We start from the raw sequence: 17,378 nt of genomic DNA, 5'->3' as shown, positions 1-17,378 counted from the left end.
CATGAGATGTAGGCTGCGCACGCACGTCATATATACAAATCAGTGTGCTGTGAACGTTCAGCGAGGTAAGACGTTTAATTATTACGCAACGCGTATGCGTTGACTTCTTTGTCTTACTCTCGGCACGTCGTACGTTGATAGACTACTTTGTAACCGTAGCGTGGCTCGGTTTACTAACTGAAGCAACGTGGTTGCTTCATAGAATTTTCACTGATACTAGTGATAGCGGAGTTTGGTGTGTGACCGACTGGAGTAACGCCGTTGCTTCACGACTTTTTTATTTTTTGACGTCACAAGAACTAGAACGACGTGGTCGTTCTCTTATTTTTAGTTACGATGGCAGCAATGGAGAATAAAAGTGTGGCGGATATCGCCAGCACTAGTCAGACTAGTAGCGGGACGGATATAATTCCAGTGGTTTCTGCTGGTAAAGCGAAAGGAAAAATGCAGAAGCCAAAAACAGCTGATGGAGGTACGGCAGCCATTTTGGAGATGTTACAAAATATTTCCCGCAACCAAACTTTGCAGGACAGTAAGATTACTGCTCTTTGTGAGCGTGTGGATAATATGCAAGAAGCATTTGAATATGTTGAGGAAGGAGATAATTCGCAGCAGGTTGAAAGTCCTGCCAAGAAACAAAAGACTTCAGATGCCTCCGAGTCAAATTTAAATGACACAGGTGCAGGCACGAGCTCTGGAGGTGATAAATCTACTGATCCTGGGCTATTTAAAGACTTTTCCGACAAGTTTATTGTCAAGGAGAAGTGTGACGAGGCAGTTGATGCTAGCCTAGCAGAAATTATTAATGGATTGTTTCGTCAGCATTTCAGACGAGAAAATGGAGGAACTGCTTAAGAAACATAATCGACCGGATAACTGTGAAGGCCTGATGAAAGTGCGGGTTAATCAGTTGGTATGGGACATCATACGTGCTGATACTCGGTCGATGGACTCGAAGTTTCAAACAGTTCAGGCAGCTCTAGTTAAAGGGTCTGCTATTCTAGTAAAGATGGTTGACTTGTTGGCGAAACAGTCAAATACGGAGCAAAGTCAGAAAATGTTGGATCTTGGTACTGATGCATTAGCTTTGCTGGGGCAAACTAATTATTTGTTAAATATGCGCAGACGAGATGCGATGAGAAATGATTTAAAACATGACTATGGACATTTGTGCTCGTCGTCTGTGCCATTTACTGGCGATTTATTTGGCGATGACGTTACAAAGCGGGTGAAGGATATCCAGGAAGTAAACAAGGCTGGCAGTAGGATCAGTACTTACCGTGGAGCTTCATATGGCAGAGGTTCCAGATACAGAGGGCTTCGTTTTAGGGGAGGCAGAGGTGGACGAGGACGTGGTGTATACCAGCGTCAGGCACCATATAAAGGAGCTTCAAAAAACTACGGAAGCCAGACTGCGAAGCTGCAGTCGAAGTAAAACCAGGGACTCAGAGTAGTACTCAGGTAAGCAACATAATTACTGAACAGCCCTTTCAGGCTGGTAGATTGAAATTATTTGCTCATAATTGGAAAACGGTTACAAGTGATCCTAATATACTGGATTTGGTTATGCATGCACATATTTGTTTTGTTAGCATGCCTATGCAGTTAAAATGTGATGTGCCAAAAAGTTATCCCTGTAGCAAAGATCAGGTGGCCGTTATCAATGGTGAAATAGAGAAATTATTGTGTAAACAAGTAATTAAACCCTCAGTGCATTGTGATGGGGAGTTTATTTCAAACATCTTTTTACGTCCTAAACCAGATGGTAGTTTCAGAATGATTTTGAATCTAAAGAAATTGAATGAATATGTGGAGTATCATCATTTCAAGATGGATACTCTGGAGTCTGCCTTGAAATTAATAACACAGGGTTGTTACATGGCTTCAATTGATCTGCGTGATGCTTACTATTCAGTGCCCATTGCAGAGGTACATCAAAAATACCTTAAGTTTGAATGGCAAGGTGCCATTTATCAATATACATGTATGCCAAATGGGCTGGCATGTGCGCCAAGATTGTTCACAAAATTATTAAAACCTGTCTTTTCCAAATTAAGAGCATTAGGCCATGTTAACACGGCTTATATTGATGACTCTTTATTAATTGGGGATACTGTAGAAGAATGTGAATATAATGTAGATGATACTTTGAAGCTGGTTACCCGACTGGGGTTTTTACCACATCCGGTAAAGTCTGAAACTGTCCCAAAACAACAGATTGTATTTCTGGGATTTCTTATTGATTCTGTAACTATGACTGTCAAATTGACAAAACCAAAGATTGACAGACTTAAGTCTGAATGCACTAAGTTAATTAATAAAGATCAGGTTTCTATTCGCACTATGGCACATGTCATTGGTCTTATGGTGGCATCCATTCCAGGTATGGATTATGCACCACTGTACATTAAGTGTTTGGAGATGGAAAAAGTAAAGGCCTTAAAAGAACACAAGGGAAATTTTGATGCAACTATGCAAATTTCAGCAGATATGAAAACTGATTTAAGGTGGTGGTGTGACAACCTACCATTTCAGGTGAGACACATTTGCAAGGGGAATCCAGATATGCAAATATATTCAGATGCTTCCAGTTTGGGCTGGGGAGCAGCTTTTGGAAACAATAAAACAGGTGGGCGTTGGACTGGGCAGGAAGCCCTATATCATATAAATTACCTGGAATTGTTAGCAGCTTTCTATGCATTAAAATCTTTTTGTGCATCTTTGACAGATATACATGTCAATTAATGCTAGATAATACGACAGCAGTTGCATACATTAATCACATGGGAGGCATCAAATCATGGCAATGTAATGACATTACGAGATCTTTATGGCTCTGGAGTAGAGACAGAAATATTTGGTTAACTGCTGCACATGTTCCAGGTGTATGTAATTTGGAAGCTGATCATGAATCAAGACAGTTTCATGATGAAACGGAATGGAAATTAGACACCTTAATGTTCAGGTTAATAGTAAAACAGTTTGGCTGGCCAGAGATTGATTTGTTTGCATCCCGACTTAACACTCAGTTGGAGAAATTTGCTTCATGGAGGCCAGATCCTGATGCTCAATATGTTGATGCATTTACTTTTGACTGGGGAAGTAAATATTTCTATGCTTTCCCTCCTTTTAGCTTAATTGGAAGATGCCTTCAGAAAGTGAGGGAGGACAAAGCAGACGGGATTATTGTTGCACCAATATGGCAACACAGCCATGGTTTTCACAACTTCTGAAGATGATAGTTGCTATACCTCTGGAACTTCCACGGAAGGAAAACTTGCTTCTGATTCCGAACAGGAAGGAACCACACCCATTATGGAGGACAATGTCTCTGATGGCATGCAAAGTATCAGGATGTCACTCCAAAAACATGGACTTTCTCCAGCAACAGTCAATATCATGTTGCAGTCTTGGAGATCAGGTACAAAGAAACAATACTCCACATATGCCAGGAAGGGAGATCAGTTTTGTAGTCAGGTCAAGAGAGATCCATTTCAGGCGAATATAAAAACTGTGCTGGACTTTATGACAAGTCTTTTTGAGTCAGGACTGGGCTATAGTGCCTTAAATACAGCAAGGTCAGCACTATCTGCAATTTGTGTTACTAGAAACTCTGTTACTATTGGTACTCACCCATTGGTTGTTAGGTTCATGAGGGGTGTGTTTAATATGAGACCTACCCTACCTCGATATAAAGAAATCTGGGATGTTTCAAAGGTACTTGTGTATTTAAAAAGCCTACCTCCAGTGAAAGAGCTTACTTTGAAAATGCTAACATTGAAACTAGTTATGCTGATTGCGCTAGTCACTGCAGCTAGGGGGCAATCTTTGCATCTTCTTGATATACGATACTTGGATCGAGGTGCTACCTCGGATAAATTTGTGATCCATGAACTTGTGAAACAAAGCAGACCAGGGTATTCACCCCCTGTTATTCATTTGAAACAATATCCTCCAGATAGGAGGTTGTGTGTGTGCACAGCGTTGACTGAGTACTTATTACGCTCCAAAGATATTAGGGAGACAGTAACACAGCTATTTATTAGTTATAGGAAGCCACATAAGGCTGTGGCAAGATCCACTATCAGTCGATGGATTAGAGACGTTATGGTCAGGGCAGGAATTGACATTAATAGGTTTAAACCTCACAGTGTGCGTGTGGCAGCTGTTTCTAAGGCAAAACTCGGTTTTGTGCCTATTGATCATATTATGGCTACAGCGGGCTGGTCATCGACCTGTACATTTTCTAAGTTTTATGACAAGCCTATTGTGGAAAATAATGTATTTGCTTCAGCTGTGTTGACTTAAGTATACAATATTTATTTTGTAATAAATTGGAGTTATGCAGAGCAACCTTATGTGCACATTGCTTTAAAGTCTCATGTGATACCAAGTGGAATGATGACGTAATAGAATTGGAAAATTAAACAAGACTAAAAGTTGAAGTTTGATTCCAATTCTATGTAGTCATCATGAAGCGTAGGGATCACATGCCCTCCCAGTGTCCCGCCCTAGTGGGGAGGTTACTTACTGGAGATATTAGTGGTTTCTATACAACTAATAGCGCCTTATGGTGTTGGAATAGTCCAGGTTTGATAAGGCTCAACGCATGGATGTGCACATTCGGTGCGTTCAAGCCTGATTTGTATATATGACGTGCGTGCGCAGCCTACATCTCATGTGATCCCTACGCTTCATGATGACTACATAGAATTGGAATCAAACTTCAACTTTTAGTCTTGTTTAATTTTCCAATTATCTAGTATTCTGAATAATCGTGTTTTTGCCAAAATTTACAATGTCAGTTTGATACTGGCTTACATAAAATTCTACGTAAAAAGGCAACATTTACAAACAGTACTGAAAATTCAAAAATTTTTTGCCAAAAAATTTCAGTTGTCACAACAATGAAAGGGTCAGAGGTCAGGTCATCTGCTAAACTGACAAATACAAACAATCCATTCCAATGTAAAATACAAACAAGTTTATTGTACAGTTTACACACCGATACTTTACAGAAACATAATATTAATTCTAAATTTTATCAACATGGCGATACTAAGTTTGTATTTGTACTTATCTAATATTCTGGTATTTAGATATTCTAGAAACGGTAAAATGTCAATGTATCACATGTGCAATATGTACAGGGAGTGGCTCTGTCTATGGATGGATGCAATGCAGATCAATAATAAATGAATCTGAATCTGATTCCATGTTTGAGCTGTGATGTCATCTTTTGACACCCCTACAACCTAAAATGGTACAACCCAAAGTTTAGAAAAAAAGTGAAGCATGCTGCATTTCAATGGCTGTCAAATACTGCAGTTTAGTATTACTGTAACACCCCTCAACTTGAATGGTATGTCTCAAATTGTCCACTAACTGCAACAAGGACGGACAAGTCTCTCAGATGTGCCGAATGAGTGCACCAATGAGTTACAAAGAAAGGCAATGAATGATATAACATAATTTACAAAAGTGAGAGTTTTTTATTTTCTGATCAAAATTAAAATCAAACTAATCATTCTGCATCGTCTTTCTGTCCCTCGGCAAGCTCTGTCCAATCCTTGCTGCCTTCCTTCTCTTCGGCTTTCTCCTTTTCTTCGTCATTATCTCCTTTCTCCTGTGCAAGATTTGACCAGTCACCGTCCACTGGCTTCTCCTCGTCACCTTTCTCCTCCCCTTCCTCACCTGAAGAAAAACACAAAGATTCCAGAATTAGTCGTGCAGGTTTTTTTGAGGAAATATGTTCTCAAATTACCTGTACTTCCAACATCACTCAATGATGTCAATGACCTGTAAATTCAACATCTGTCAATGAGTTGAACTCTAACAAAGTGAATACGTATTTATACAAATCAATCTAAGAAAACTGCATTTATCTACATGATCACTAGTATTTTCAAAGCATGTATTAAACACATGATGACATCACATGTAGCTGCTCTTACATTCTGTGAAGATTCACTTGCAAAACAGTACAATTTGAATGGCGTTTTCATATGGGTTTTTGGACCTTCTGATAATTTTTTATGAAATTTAGATCATTTTAGGAGGAAGTCATGAGATATATACTTGATATCCCAGCAGGTTTGAATACGTGGGTTACGTACAGAATTGGACACAAGGTATTTTAGGGAGAAAAGATTAAACAAATCAAAAAGTTCAGGTGTAACACATCAAATGAAAGTTGTAGACTTTTTTATCTTTGACCAGAGAAATTTGAAACTGTCCTCTTTCGAATTCGTAAGAACATTATGAAATCACTATCACTGAGCAAAATAATATCATTACAAAACAAAATTAGGAAAACATACAAATATTTGAAAATTAAGAGAAGCCAATGACTGGTATTTGTAAATTTTGAGTCTACAGAAAACTCCAAATACTAAAACACTGACTTATATAAACTAGTGATTGATAAAACATTTTCAGCTATTCAGCTGGTCTAAGTTACAATGGTGTTGAGTTGAAACTTAAGATTTGGCAAATTCGCATTTCGTGAAAGCTGACCTGTCATGTTCTACCATATTTCACTCACAACATTTCTATGATCATAAAGGTATTGCCTGACAAATATCAATGAATCACATGGAAAATGATACATATACATGCAATTTCATACTTTTGAAAACATTGAAATCATAAAGAGAAGATAATATGGGGCAAAAAAATGGCAGAAATGAAACAGTACACTCAACAAACAAACACATCACATGGAAGAGACAGAAACGGAACAATGATACACATTTGGCCAGGACTACACAGATGGAGAATCTTAGCTTCTCCGACAACTATTCAAAACAAACTGTCACTCGGTGAGTCATCCGGTCTTGCGCACTGTGGGAGGCAGGTCAGCATGGTGAAGAGGGGAGGGTGGCTTTGCCAAGCTGTTTGGTCAGTAAAAATGCTGAATTTACAAATTCATGCTTAGTGAAGCCGAGTCAGAAATGAGAACACTTGTGCTTTGCTTTTGCTAGGATTTTTTTTTTTCTGATTGATTGTGCTGAAAAAAACACACTAAAAAAAAACTATCACACGTGAATACTGTGATTTTATTCTGTGCAGAAAAAAATGAACAAGCAGAGGCTAAAAGCAACAAAAGCTAGTTTTTGCGGCAAGACTGGACGACCGGAGAGCGGCAGCTTCTTTTGAATAATTTTCAGTTTTCTCAGTGACCTTTCTGTTCCTCCTCTTCCTCCTCTTTTTCCTCCCGCTCCTCGGCTTCATCAACTTCTTTTTTCTCATCATCATCACCTTCTTTGATCCCTTTCACGATCTTGTCGTTGACGTCTTCTATCGCCTTGACGATGGCCTGCTCGGCCGCCTCGTCTCCCTGCAGTTTGGCCATCTCCAGGGAGCGCTCAAAGGAATCTATTGCTGCTTGCAGGTCACCAAGTTTCACTGTGAAAAGGAAAGATGACATGATTTAGGCCACTGCCAATAACTGGAGGAAACCTAAAAAATATTTCGTTTTGCCTTTTTTTCCCCAAACACTGCAAATGTTAGAGAAGATATATAGGCAAGGGGAGGGGGGGGGGGGGGGGGGGGCGCAGACCCAGTGGTCCGCAACCATCAAATCTTTTGCACAGACTTATATAAATTTAATTTCCTATTTATCATTATGCTTGTCCATTAGAGCAGTGAATACCAATGGACTTGTAAATTACTATAGAATCACTGAGAGTATGCAGGACTGGCAAAGTTAACAGCAGAACAGCTTGATTTATGTTGACACTGCACTAACTTGGACCACAAAACACTGAAGAGATCTGCCCATCCCTGAGTTACGTAAATATTATAAATTTTGTTTTGTGAACATCATACATGGAAAGCTTGAATGAGTCCAAAATTGGAAGTTTAAACCATTGAACAATGAAATTAATGTCATATGCTTTTCAAATTTACATATTTGGGAAAATATTATTATTATTACAATAATATTCTTTCCTGGTGAGGAATAACATCAAAGCTACGAATATGAAACTGGTGACTCAAGATGTGATTAGGACAAATGTATGTAATTTTTCATGGTTCCAGGCATACTCTATGTAATCCTGTACAGTGATACAGGATTATGAACTTGTTCAGATTTACATGTAAAGTTCAAATGGAATAAAACTACTTCAACTTGACCTTCACTATTCACACTCACCTTCAGACTGTGCAATCAGGACACTGGCATTCAACTGCCAGACATCGTCGTTGGCTTCCTGAGCTGCCGCCATGCTCTTCTCTCCGTACGAGTGCGCTTCCTCATAGTTTCCAAGTTCAAGGTAACACCTGCCTATCTCATGATACAGCCAGGTGCTCTCTAGCGGTGATGACTTGCTGAGCGGCAGTTTCTTCTCCCAGCAGGCGATGGCGTCTTGGAATTTGCCAACTCTGGCGTAGACGCGTCCCAGGTTGTCCAACGCCCTGGACCGCGCTTCCTCCAAGTTACTGATTGGAGCAAAGGAACAAAAATGCAGAGATTTAACTCTTCATATGAACAGATGAAGATTTATTTTTGCAGATTACTTTCATCTCCTGTTGTGTACGACAGTCACCTCATGAATATCAAAGAAATAAAAACCTGAATAATTTTTATATTGTGCCTAATTTTTTTTCTTATCAAAACAGCATGATGACAAAGCTGCACACTATGATGACAAGAAGTTGAGAAGATAGTGAGTTCTAATCAGAAATAATTGAATATTCATGAATGGCACTACAGTAACTTCCATCCTGGTATTTTTGTTGTTAAATGAGTGTAACCATGTTGATAAATAATCTGTAATAGCCAACCATATTCCCTGAATGCTGTACTGAACTGGGAATTCAACTCAACTTCTTTTCAAATAAACATTCAGATTTTTCTCAAAGCAAACTCATATATTTTGAACACCATATATTAATAAAAAAAAAAAAATTTTAATAATTTTTTTTATGTTCATGTAGTGGGAGGGGGGGGGTTCTTGATTATAAGGTACATGTGATATGAAGTATAAGTGAAATACTTTTGGAGGAAATTGTTGAAATTATAGAAAGAACAAACTTACTGTTTATCGGCAATTTCTAAGTCTTTCTTGTGTTGTTCCAAGGCCTGGTCAGCTTTGTTCATGTCTAGGTAGGCGTTACCCATACTGCTGTGCAGGGTGCCGATAATTTCTGGTTTGCTGTTGGCCCCTGATAGGTCCTCTTCACTCAGCCCTTCTACCGTCTGCAACGTCTGTTTGGACAATTTCAACGCATCCTCTGGCCTGCCTTCAGCAAGGGCTGTCAAACCAAACAAGTATTATCAGGTACCACTCATTCAACTTAATATATAATTATCAGTCACATCACAATAAATTTGACAATTTTGTAACATTTTCCATGTGTGAGAAAAATGTTTTAGCTCTAATGTTTGGGCTAATAGGATACGTGGACATCCTTTGACAATAGTGATTTTGTCTGTATGTTGTAAGTCTTCACTCTCAATCACAGTGGCCAGTATATCTTTCTTCACATTGTTGAAAGTTTCTGGTAATCTTGCATGATAAATTTAAAGTCACACTGTTTTCATTTGATGCAGAAACAGTACACTTTCAAAGTTTTGTTTCCCAAAACACAGACACAACTTTTGCCAGCAATACTGAAGCAGACAAAGGCTTTCATTTTACATTTACCAAAACAATTTAGCGCTACACAAAATGTACAGAAACAGCAAATTTTCAAAGTTCTGTTTTCCCCAAACCTGGGACAACATTTGACAGAAATACTGACATACCGAAAAGCTGACATATTGTAATTTAACACTACAATTCAGCACTACACAAAAGAAAGACTGCTTGTATTTAACTACAAAAATGATGACTATTTTATAACTAAAATTTCTACTGAAATTTTGCAATGATCTGCCCCATTTTTCTTCACAAAATTACTCACACTAAAACTTCAGTGAAGAGTTTACATCATCACATCTACCATCAAACTCACCTTCATCAATTTCTTCAAGTTTAGAAAGCACATATTTCGCAGGATCTGCCGGTTTCTGTTTGTCTTTTCCTCTGCCCTTGGCTTCCTGCTTGTCTCTTTTCCTGGCGTACATCGGTTTCTGTTGCCGCCAGAACTCTGTCCTCGTGTCCAGGTAGTTCAGACCGTCACTCACGAGATCGTAAATGGCCTTGCCACTTTCAGTGTCCTGGCTGGTCAAATCTGCAGACAAAGAAAATAATATCGGTGAGAAGTTTGTCATGTCAGTATTGTGCCTATTCAAAAAGTTGTATTGATGATTTTGAATTCAGTTGTGTGAAGTCTGCATCCAGGTCTGCATATAAATTATGATACGCTGCTGATTAAAGACTGCTTTCTGTAACTCAGGAAAATTTTGCAAACTATATAAACTAGTACACTACAAGGCTGACTTACAGAAATTTCCAGAAAAGTAAATTTTGGCACAGAGAATTTTTGATTTGGTAAGAGAATGGTTACAAATCTCATTGAGGAAAGTTTAGCAAAAGTTAAGTCGTTCACTTTCGAGGTGCATATTCCCAGATACTTTACAGTAGGCAGCTAGGCCATAAAATAGCTTTTATGTTTTGCAAAAATTACAGATTATGTACATCCCTTTCAACCTGTTACAAGTAATTTTGGTGGCAAGCAAACAGGGACAAGCAAAAAATGTTTCGCCTGGCAGCATAGAGAATACTTCTGAGTTCTGAGTTCATTGAACCAATCCAGGATTTACACATCACATCAGCGTAATATCATTCATTGTAAAGAAACAAATTTTATTGTACAGAACTTGACTATCTGACTTGACAGATCACACTGGTTTTCAGAAATTTTTTACTTCTTTGCTAAAAGTCACAGTACATGACTTAGGCCAAAATAAAAAATATGTGCTGTTCCGATTACCCGACCTACCCCAATTTTATCCTCCGACCCTAGACTTTTTTGAGCTTCATAAACCAGGAAGTAAGCATAACTATATGAAAAAACATGAAACGCATGAAATCACGCGATTTTATTTTATTTTAATAGTTTGATATTCAATTTGAGTGTGTTTCATGAGGAAATTATTTACTGATAGTTTGTTTGAACGCGTACAAAATGCACATTGAGGAATAAAAAAAAAATTGAAAAAAAATTCCCTACCTACCTACCCTATTTTTGAAAACCATGTAATCGGAACAGCACATATTTTTTTATTTGGCCTTACCAGTGTCATTGAGAAGACGTTCCAAGTATTCCTTGTCGGCGTAGAGTTCTCCTAGAAGTTGTTTGCATGTCTTAAGTTGTTTATCCGACTGCTGTTGCTTTCGCCTCTCTCTTTGTTTGTTTTTGTCGTCTTGTTTTGCTGCTGGTTTGGTGTAACCAGGCCTGGCTTTGCCCTTTTGTTGTTTCTGTTGATAATATCAGACCACAAGTTAAAATGCCATAATTTTTATTATCAAAGGCAACACTTATGAGTTTTTCAAATTGGAAGATGCTGTTTTCCCATGTTCAATATGCCTGTAACTACAGGACCTTGATTTTGCTTTGATGCCTTCAAAGTCCACATTTATAATCATGGAAACCGGCATGGGCAACGTAACAATTTGCAAAAGCCATTGCGAATGAAAACACCAAGGGTATGGTGATTACCATCAAACTTTTGGCGTCATTCATGATAAAGAAAGCAATTGGAAGACAGATTTTTGATACCATTTACATCTCTTTATGATAAAAAATTACAAATAAAGTAACTCTAGTTAGCGATAGTGATTATGGGCGCAAAACTACACAAGATATAACATGCAAAAAATGACAGATTATGTCTAAAAACTGCCAGCTATTTACTGATTTGCTCACTACAATTCTCGTGCTTTAATAATATGCATCATGATCCAAATTGACAATTTATGACCAAATACTGATGACAGTACCCAACAGGGATACTATTAGATTAAAAAAGTATCAAAATAGGTTAGCAATATTTCAGTTATATTACACTACTTACGTTAGCTGCAAAATACCATATACAAAAATGCTCATCATAAATTGAAAGGAATCAAAACCAATCTGACATACTTGTGGTATTTATTTATTGTGTTTGCACAATCCCTAACTGGGTCAAATTGTACCAGTACAAAGCAAGAACTTAGATTGGCGTACAACACTATTTGAAAAATATCTCCATGCACGTGAGTCTTGCTTAAATGATCATTACTCATTCCAGAGCTCCTCAGAGGCATTGAAAAGGCGTCGCATCAATGACATAAGTATTTGTATACACAGTGCTACCCGGTATTGCATGCAACAGGTGTCACCGTCATCATGGGTTAAAGGTTAGGTTTCTGTGACATTCCTGTCTTTTGGAAACATTTGGGGCTGTGGGTATTAAATAGCAACCACAGAGTGCAATAAACCAGCAAAAATTAAACAGAGCCCAACATCATGCATCAGGAAAACTCCAAACTCTGAGAGCAGGATCTCAGCATGAGATTTCTTGGCAAACAAAATGGTTTCACACCAAGCACATGGCAGGTATAGGTATCCTCTTTGCCACCTTTATAGGCAGTAGAAAAATCAGGCACTGGGAATGTCACATTGGTGTTCAACTGTGGAAGTTCAATTCTCAGAGGGACAACAGGCAGGATTCATCCCTTTCATCATCACCATAATGGTTCAATCCAATTGTTTTCAGTGGTGTCTTGGACCAGTACACTATCAACCAGGGTGGGAAGAGTTAAAGGGAGTGTAGATCCATGTCAGAACTCAGACTGTGTACAGGCAACGACATCATTATGTGCACACCCTACACATGCATCAGGGGATGGTAGGTTAAAGATTAAAAGACCATGGCCAAGGTTAAACAGAACTTAAAAGTCTGGAACTCCTGGGCTCCTTTTACCCTCTGCCCAGGGTACGTGCGGGGGTTCTCAAAACCCATGCATCAGGATAAGGGCAACTCAGATGTTCCTGAATTCAGAGTGTCTTACCCTCAACCCAGGTCTCACAACCTTAACAGATGGGTGCTGTTTTTGTTGTGACGGTGTCTTGCGATGGTGTTGTTGTTGCTGTTGCTGTTGTTGCTGCTCTTCCAGCTCTTCCTCGTCCAGCTTTACGATTTTCTGAGAAATGTTTTGTCCCATTCATTTCAACTTTTTTCTTTCATTACTCAAATTTTTAGCCACCTACCTACATCTTACAGTTCATGCTTTTGAGGTTAAAAGATCATGCTGTTGAGTCCTCATCTTTCATTGAATGCATTTGACAAGGCAACAAGCTGACCGCATTGCCATACGTGTGGGTGCATTTCTCAGTTTCCCAATTGCAACATTGAGATTTTTCACTTTGCTGGGTAGTTGTGAGGGGAGGGGATGAGGTAACTCTACAGCATTCAAGTAATGTGGTCTATATCTTAATGACTTTCAATGATAACATACAGATGTTAAGTCATTTCTTTCATTATAATTTTCTAAACTTTGGGATAACAATTTTATGGTTTTAAATTTATACTAATAAGGAAAGTGGTGAAGTGCTTGTTACAAGCAATCCCAATGATTTTCAAATGATGTGAATAATTCAAATATTTATGGTAAATTGTACATCTGCCATTCTATGTTCCAGCACAATACAGTGTTGACATTAAAAACAGTTGGAGAATTCACTATATTTCAAATTTTTCAAAAATCTCTCAACTCCCATGACTTGGATATTGTGAACACTTTGTATGATCTTGCCAGATTTTTCCAGCACATAATGTACATCATAATTCAATATGGTGTTGGAAATTTCTGGCATTCAAGCCAATCATGGGATTAAGATCGTAAAATTACATCCTGCACGAATTATGATTCAAAAATGTGGATTATCAAATTCACGTCACTGTAATAGTGTCGATATTTTTTTATCACACATTCACCACTTCCACTACTAGTTATGAGGATGGCCCTTACGTAGCACTAAACACTTCCCCTAATTGAGTTAGAATGACTGGAAACATTTTTTAAAAAGTTGTACAAGAAATTACTAGAGCACTACTTGGGGAGGGGGGACTGGGGTTAGTTAGCACAGCCTTTGACCTTTGACATGCAAGATGCAAATCTGTCATATCAAAACAAGATTAGTTTGCTATTTTCAACCTGTGTAGAAATTTGCAAATTTCTTCATTGTGTCTTGATTTCTGCAGCAAAACCTATGTGCAGGAGTTTAATTTTTTTAGAAATTTTAAATTTTCTTGCAAAATTTTGCAAAATTTTTGGTCATGAAAAGCAAAACTTACCAACTGCAATATATCAGTCTATGCATTAGAAATGAGTACTGGCCGATGGCTATTTTTTTCAACAGCAGATATGTTTACGTGACAGGCTAGCTAACAAGTACCAGGTTTTGATGGGTGTCAGTGACTTGGCAAGAATCATGGCTTGAATTCATTCCTCACATTCTCAAAGGCGAAAGATAGCAAACTGTCGGAATGGTTGCACAAAGCTTCTTGCCTGAAAACTTACCTCATCTTGCTTGTAGAAAAATGACAGATCACCCTTATTTTCTAGTTTAACTTTTGATGGACCTGTGGAGAAGGAAAAAAATACAGTGCTCAGGGTGAGGTATGAATAGCAAGGCAGTCAGATAAATCAAAATACCACATTAGAAAAATTTAAATTTTCATTTGTAAGTGTAGCATATTTTCAGAAATTCATGAAATTTGAATTTTGATCGATTGACGCAAAAAATGTACACGGTTTGTTGGCACAAAAGTATAATTTTTGATGGCTTCTATTAACCCTTTGAGTGCAAAAGTCGATTTTTGTTGCATTTATACTATACAACGCCATCAATTTCTTTCAGATCTAGACAATTTTTTTTCAGATTTTTCCCAAAATTTTGGTCAAAGAGTGCAGCCCATAAAAAGTTTATGTCCATTTGGTCCAAAATCATGGAAAAAATTACAGAAAAATTCATAAAAATTGATAAAATGTTGCCCTGATATTTTTGGGGGAAAATTACAGCGCTCAAAGGGTTAAGACAGTTGAAAAAAATATTCCAAAAATGGTTTATCTTGAAAACCAGACAAATTGACAAAAGCACAGAGTGAAATCCTTTTGACTCAATCTAGTTAGTCATTCCTTTCATTATGTTGAAGTTGATGTTATGAATAAAACATCTACACCAGCTGCTGTTCTAACACTGTTTATCTTCATTACTATGGTATATCCACTCAGAAACACAATTGCATACAGTATCTACACTTGCATGTACGTCACTTGCATATTACTATTTACACATTACATTACAAAAACAAAACCATTCTAGAGTTTACATTGCACAGCACTGGCCTTCATGCATCAGCTGTTTATGCACATCTCCAATTAATTTTTGTGTTAATTGCTTAAAACATTTACAAAACATCATCCATATTTCATCCTACTATAAATGTGCTTGGATGGGCCAGTTTGTATAACTATAATTATAAAATTTCTCTGACATTGTTGGAAACGTGAATCTCTTGTGTATATCTATATTACTGATGCAAGTAACATTCACCACGATCATGGAAATACTAATAGCACTGAATTTTGAGGGAGTTTAGGCTACAACATTGTATATTCCAGTGAAATAACATCATTATACTTCAATAGACACAGGAACAGCTATGTGACCTATTGTATACATTCATCTAAATTCTTATCCACAATCTGGTGCTCTGCGTTTACCTCTATCAATTGAACTCATATCAAAATAACAGCTATGTGATACACATATTTCTCTGTTATTTGGGATCACAGATTCTTGAGAAGAATTTTACTCACTTCCGACTGAATTGTCGATGGCTTCTTGTGCTTTCTGTATACCCAGCCTGAATTCCTCCAGCTCTGTTCGGAGTTTGTGTCCCCTGTGATAAAACACCAGCGCCATTTCAAAATCGCCCATTTGATAGAGGGCTTCTGCCTTTTGGTATAAGCCTTTGATGAACTCTTTGTCCTCGGATAGAGCAGCTTCTGCGTCCCTTAGGGCTGCCTGTGAGTCGCCAAGTTGAAGGTAACACTTTGATCTGGCGACGAGACATCCCTTGTCTGTTGGTTCGATTTCAAGTGCCTGTGTTGAAAATTGAGAATATATTTTACTTACTATTCGCCTGGATTTTAAATTTGTAGACCATCAACTGGTTCATTGTAGAGTAGGAAGGACTGGCCAAGCCCTAAAAAACTGAAAAATGAAAAATTGTATGACATTCCGTTGACCTTGCAGGGCACGACTGTATGAATGAAGATTGCAATAACATGTGTATTACCAACTCGTAGCCCTCCAAGGCCCGTTGATAATCTTTCTTCCGCGTGTGGTTTTCAGCTTCGCCGAGATAAGACTGAAAGAGCTTCTCCAGCTCCTCCCTCGGCATCTGTTCGTAAGCCTCATCGATGTAGCCCGTCATTTTCACTCCTCGGTCGCGAAATTCCCTCAAACACAGTCAGCCAGTCAACTGTATATGTTCAGGTCAGGGCAGGTGAGTTTATGGTGATTCCAAAATGGCGGAACTGTTTTCGTTTGGCAGCGCTAAGCAACAAGGACTCGACCGTATCTTTCATAAAATATTCATGTTGATCGATTATTACAGTTTCCCCCTGTGTATAACAATGGTTTAATAGTCTTATCGATTTCAACCACCGGACTTCGGGAAGAATAAAAGGGAAATTAAAAAAACTCTTCGACCGTGAAATCCCCCCGAACAAGAGCACCAATCACAGTCTATCACAAACTAACTTTTCCACATTTCTTGTGAGTTTGTATCAAGTCGTGGCGTGCAATAGTGAATATTTAGGGGAAATAAGAGTGCTGTATGTTGTTATAAGTGCTGTCGTGTAAGAAAAAGTGTTCACAAGCTATGCATAATCACTTCCCCTCCAGTTTTTCCATTTCCATCGCCTTTACTGAACTTACCGTGTTGTAACTTTCCAAGGCTTTCTTATATTCGCCCTGTTTGTATAAAACATCTCCTTCTGCCACGTAAATGGAGAAGGAGCTTTTCGGCTGCTCCTCAGATCCGTCTTCGTCGTCATACATTTCGAGATAATTGAGTTTTCACTTTAAAATGGATGCAGTATTGATTTCTCAATATGACTGTGTGATTATCCGCTGCTGCGCTTCTAAGCTGCGATCGATGTCAACACAGCAACAAGATGGCGAATTACCTTAGCAACACTACTGCGCATCGGGCGACGCGCAATATATTGCACCACATACGGCTGATCGAGAAAATCTTTCGTTTCACCCTGGTGAGAGCGCCGCCACGCAGAATGCAGGAACGGGTAGTAGGGTGATTCTGCAATCTGAACGTCAGATGGCGTGCTCTCATGCACACACGAGCTCCGAAGTTTGCCATAGCACGCCTTATTCACATACATTTACCCGCAGGATACGCATTGTGT

At 38.4% G+C, this 17,378-nt stretch overlaps 2 protein-coding genes across 6 annotated transcripts; one reads left to right on the top strand and one right to left on the bottom strand.

Moving 5' to 3' along the window:
- The first annotated feature begins 1,297 nt into the window (after positions 1 to 1,297).
- Positions 1,298 to 4,439, top strand: LOC139143923 (uncharacterized). Its single transcript, XM_070714537.1, has 2 exons — positions 1,298 to 1,461; positions 3,134 to 4,439. The coding sequence occupies exon 2, from the start codon at positions 3,214 to 3,216 to the stop codon at positions 4,306 to 4,308; it is 1,095 nt and encodes a 364-aa protein (XP_070570638.1). The 5' UTR covers positions 1,298 to 1,461; positions 3,134 to 3,213; the 3' UTR covers positions 4,309 to 4,439.
- A 530-nt stretch (positions 4,440 to 4,969) lies between these two features.
- Positions 4,970 to 17,151, bottom strand: LOC139143920 (outer dynein arm-docking complex subunit 4-like). Of its 5 annotated transcripts, none has more exons than XM_070714531.1 (9): positions 16,891 to 17,151; positions 15,765 to 16,050; positions 14,463 to 14,524; positions 11,189 to 11,372; positions 9,964 to 10,182; positions 9,045 to 9,261; positions 8,159 to 8,445; positions 7,261 to 7,407; positions 4,970 to 5,694 (listed from the first exon to the last, which is right to left on the bottom strand). In XM_070714531.1, exons 1-9 carry the CDS (start codon positions 17,011 to 17,013, stop codon positions 5,525 to 5,527), a joined length of 1,695 nt encoding a protein of 564 aa, XP_070570632.1. In that variant the 5' UTR covers positions 17,014 to 17,151; the 3' UTR covers positions 4,970 to 5,524. The 5 variants fall into 5 exon arrangements, with proteins under 5 accessions (XP_070570632.1, XP_070570630.1, XP_070570629.1 ...); XM_070714529.1 differs by having other exon boundaries at positions 7,183 to 7,407; positions 16,891 to 17,148; XM_070714528.1 differs by lacking the exon at positions 16,891 to 17,151 and adding an exon at positions 16,247 to 16,484 and having other exon boundaries at positions 7,183 to 7,407.
- Positions 17,152 to 17,378: the final 227 nt, after the last annotated feature.

The sequence above is a fragment of the Ptychodera flava genome, chromosome 11, assembly GCF_041260155.1.
Source record: "Ptychodera flava strain L36383 chromosome 11, AS_Pfla_20210202, whole genome shotgun sequence".
Classification (NCBI taxonomy): domain Eukaryota; kingdom Metazoa; phylum Hemichordata; class Enteropneusta; family Ptychoderidae; genus Ptychodera; species Ptychodera flava.
This window is presented reverse-complemented; position numbering and strand designations above follow the sequence as displayed.

Coding starts and splice junctions, on each gene's coding strand:
- LOC139143923 (XM_070714537.1), top strand. CDS start 3,214: ATGGTTTTCACAACTTCTGAAGATGATAGTTGCTATACCTCTGGAACT.
- LOC139143920 (XM_070714528.1), bottom strand. CDS start 16,384: ATGACGGGCTACATCGATGAGGCTTACGAACAGATGCCGAGGGAGGAG. Junction 10,183..11,188: donor ACGTCTTCTCAATGACACTG/GTAAGGCCAAAT, acceptor CTTTGTCTGCAG/ATTTGACCAGCCAGGACACT. Junction 9,262..9,963: donor ACTTGAAGAAATTGATGAAG/GTGAGTTTGATG, acceptor TTGGTTTGACAG/CCCTTGCTGAAGGCAGGCCA.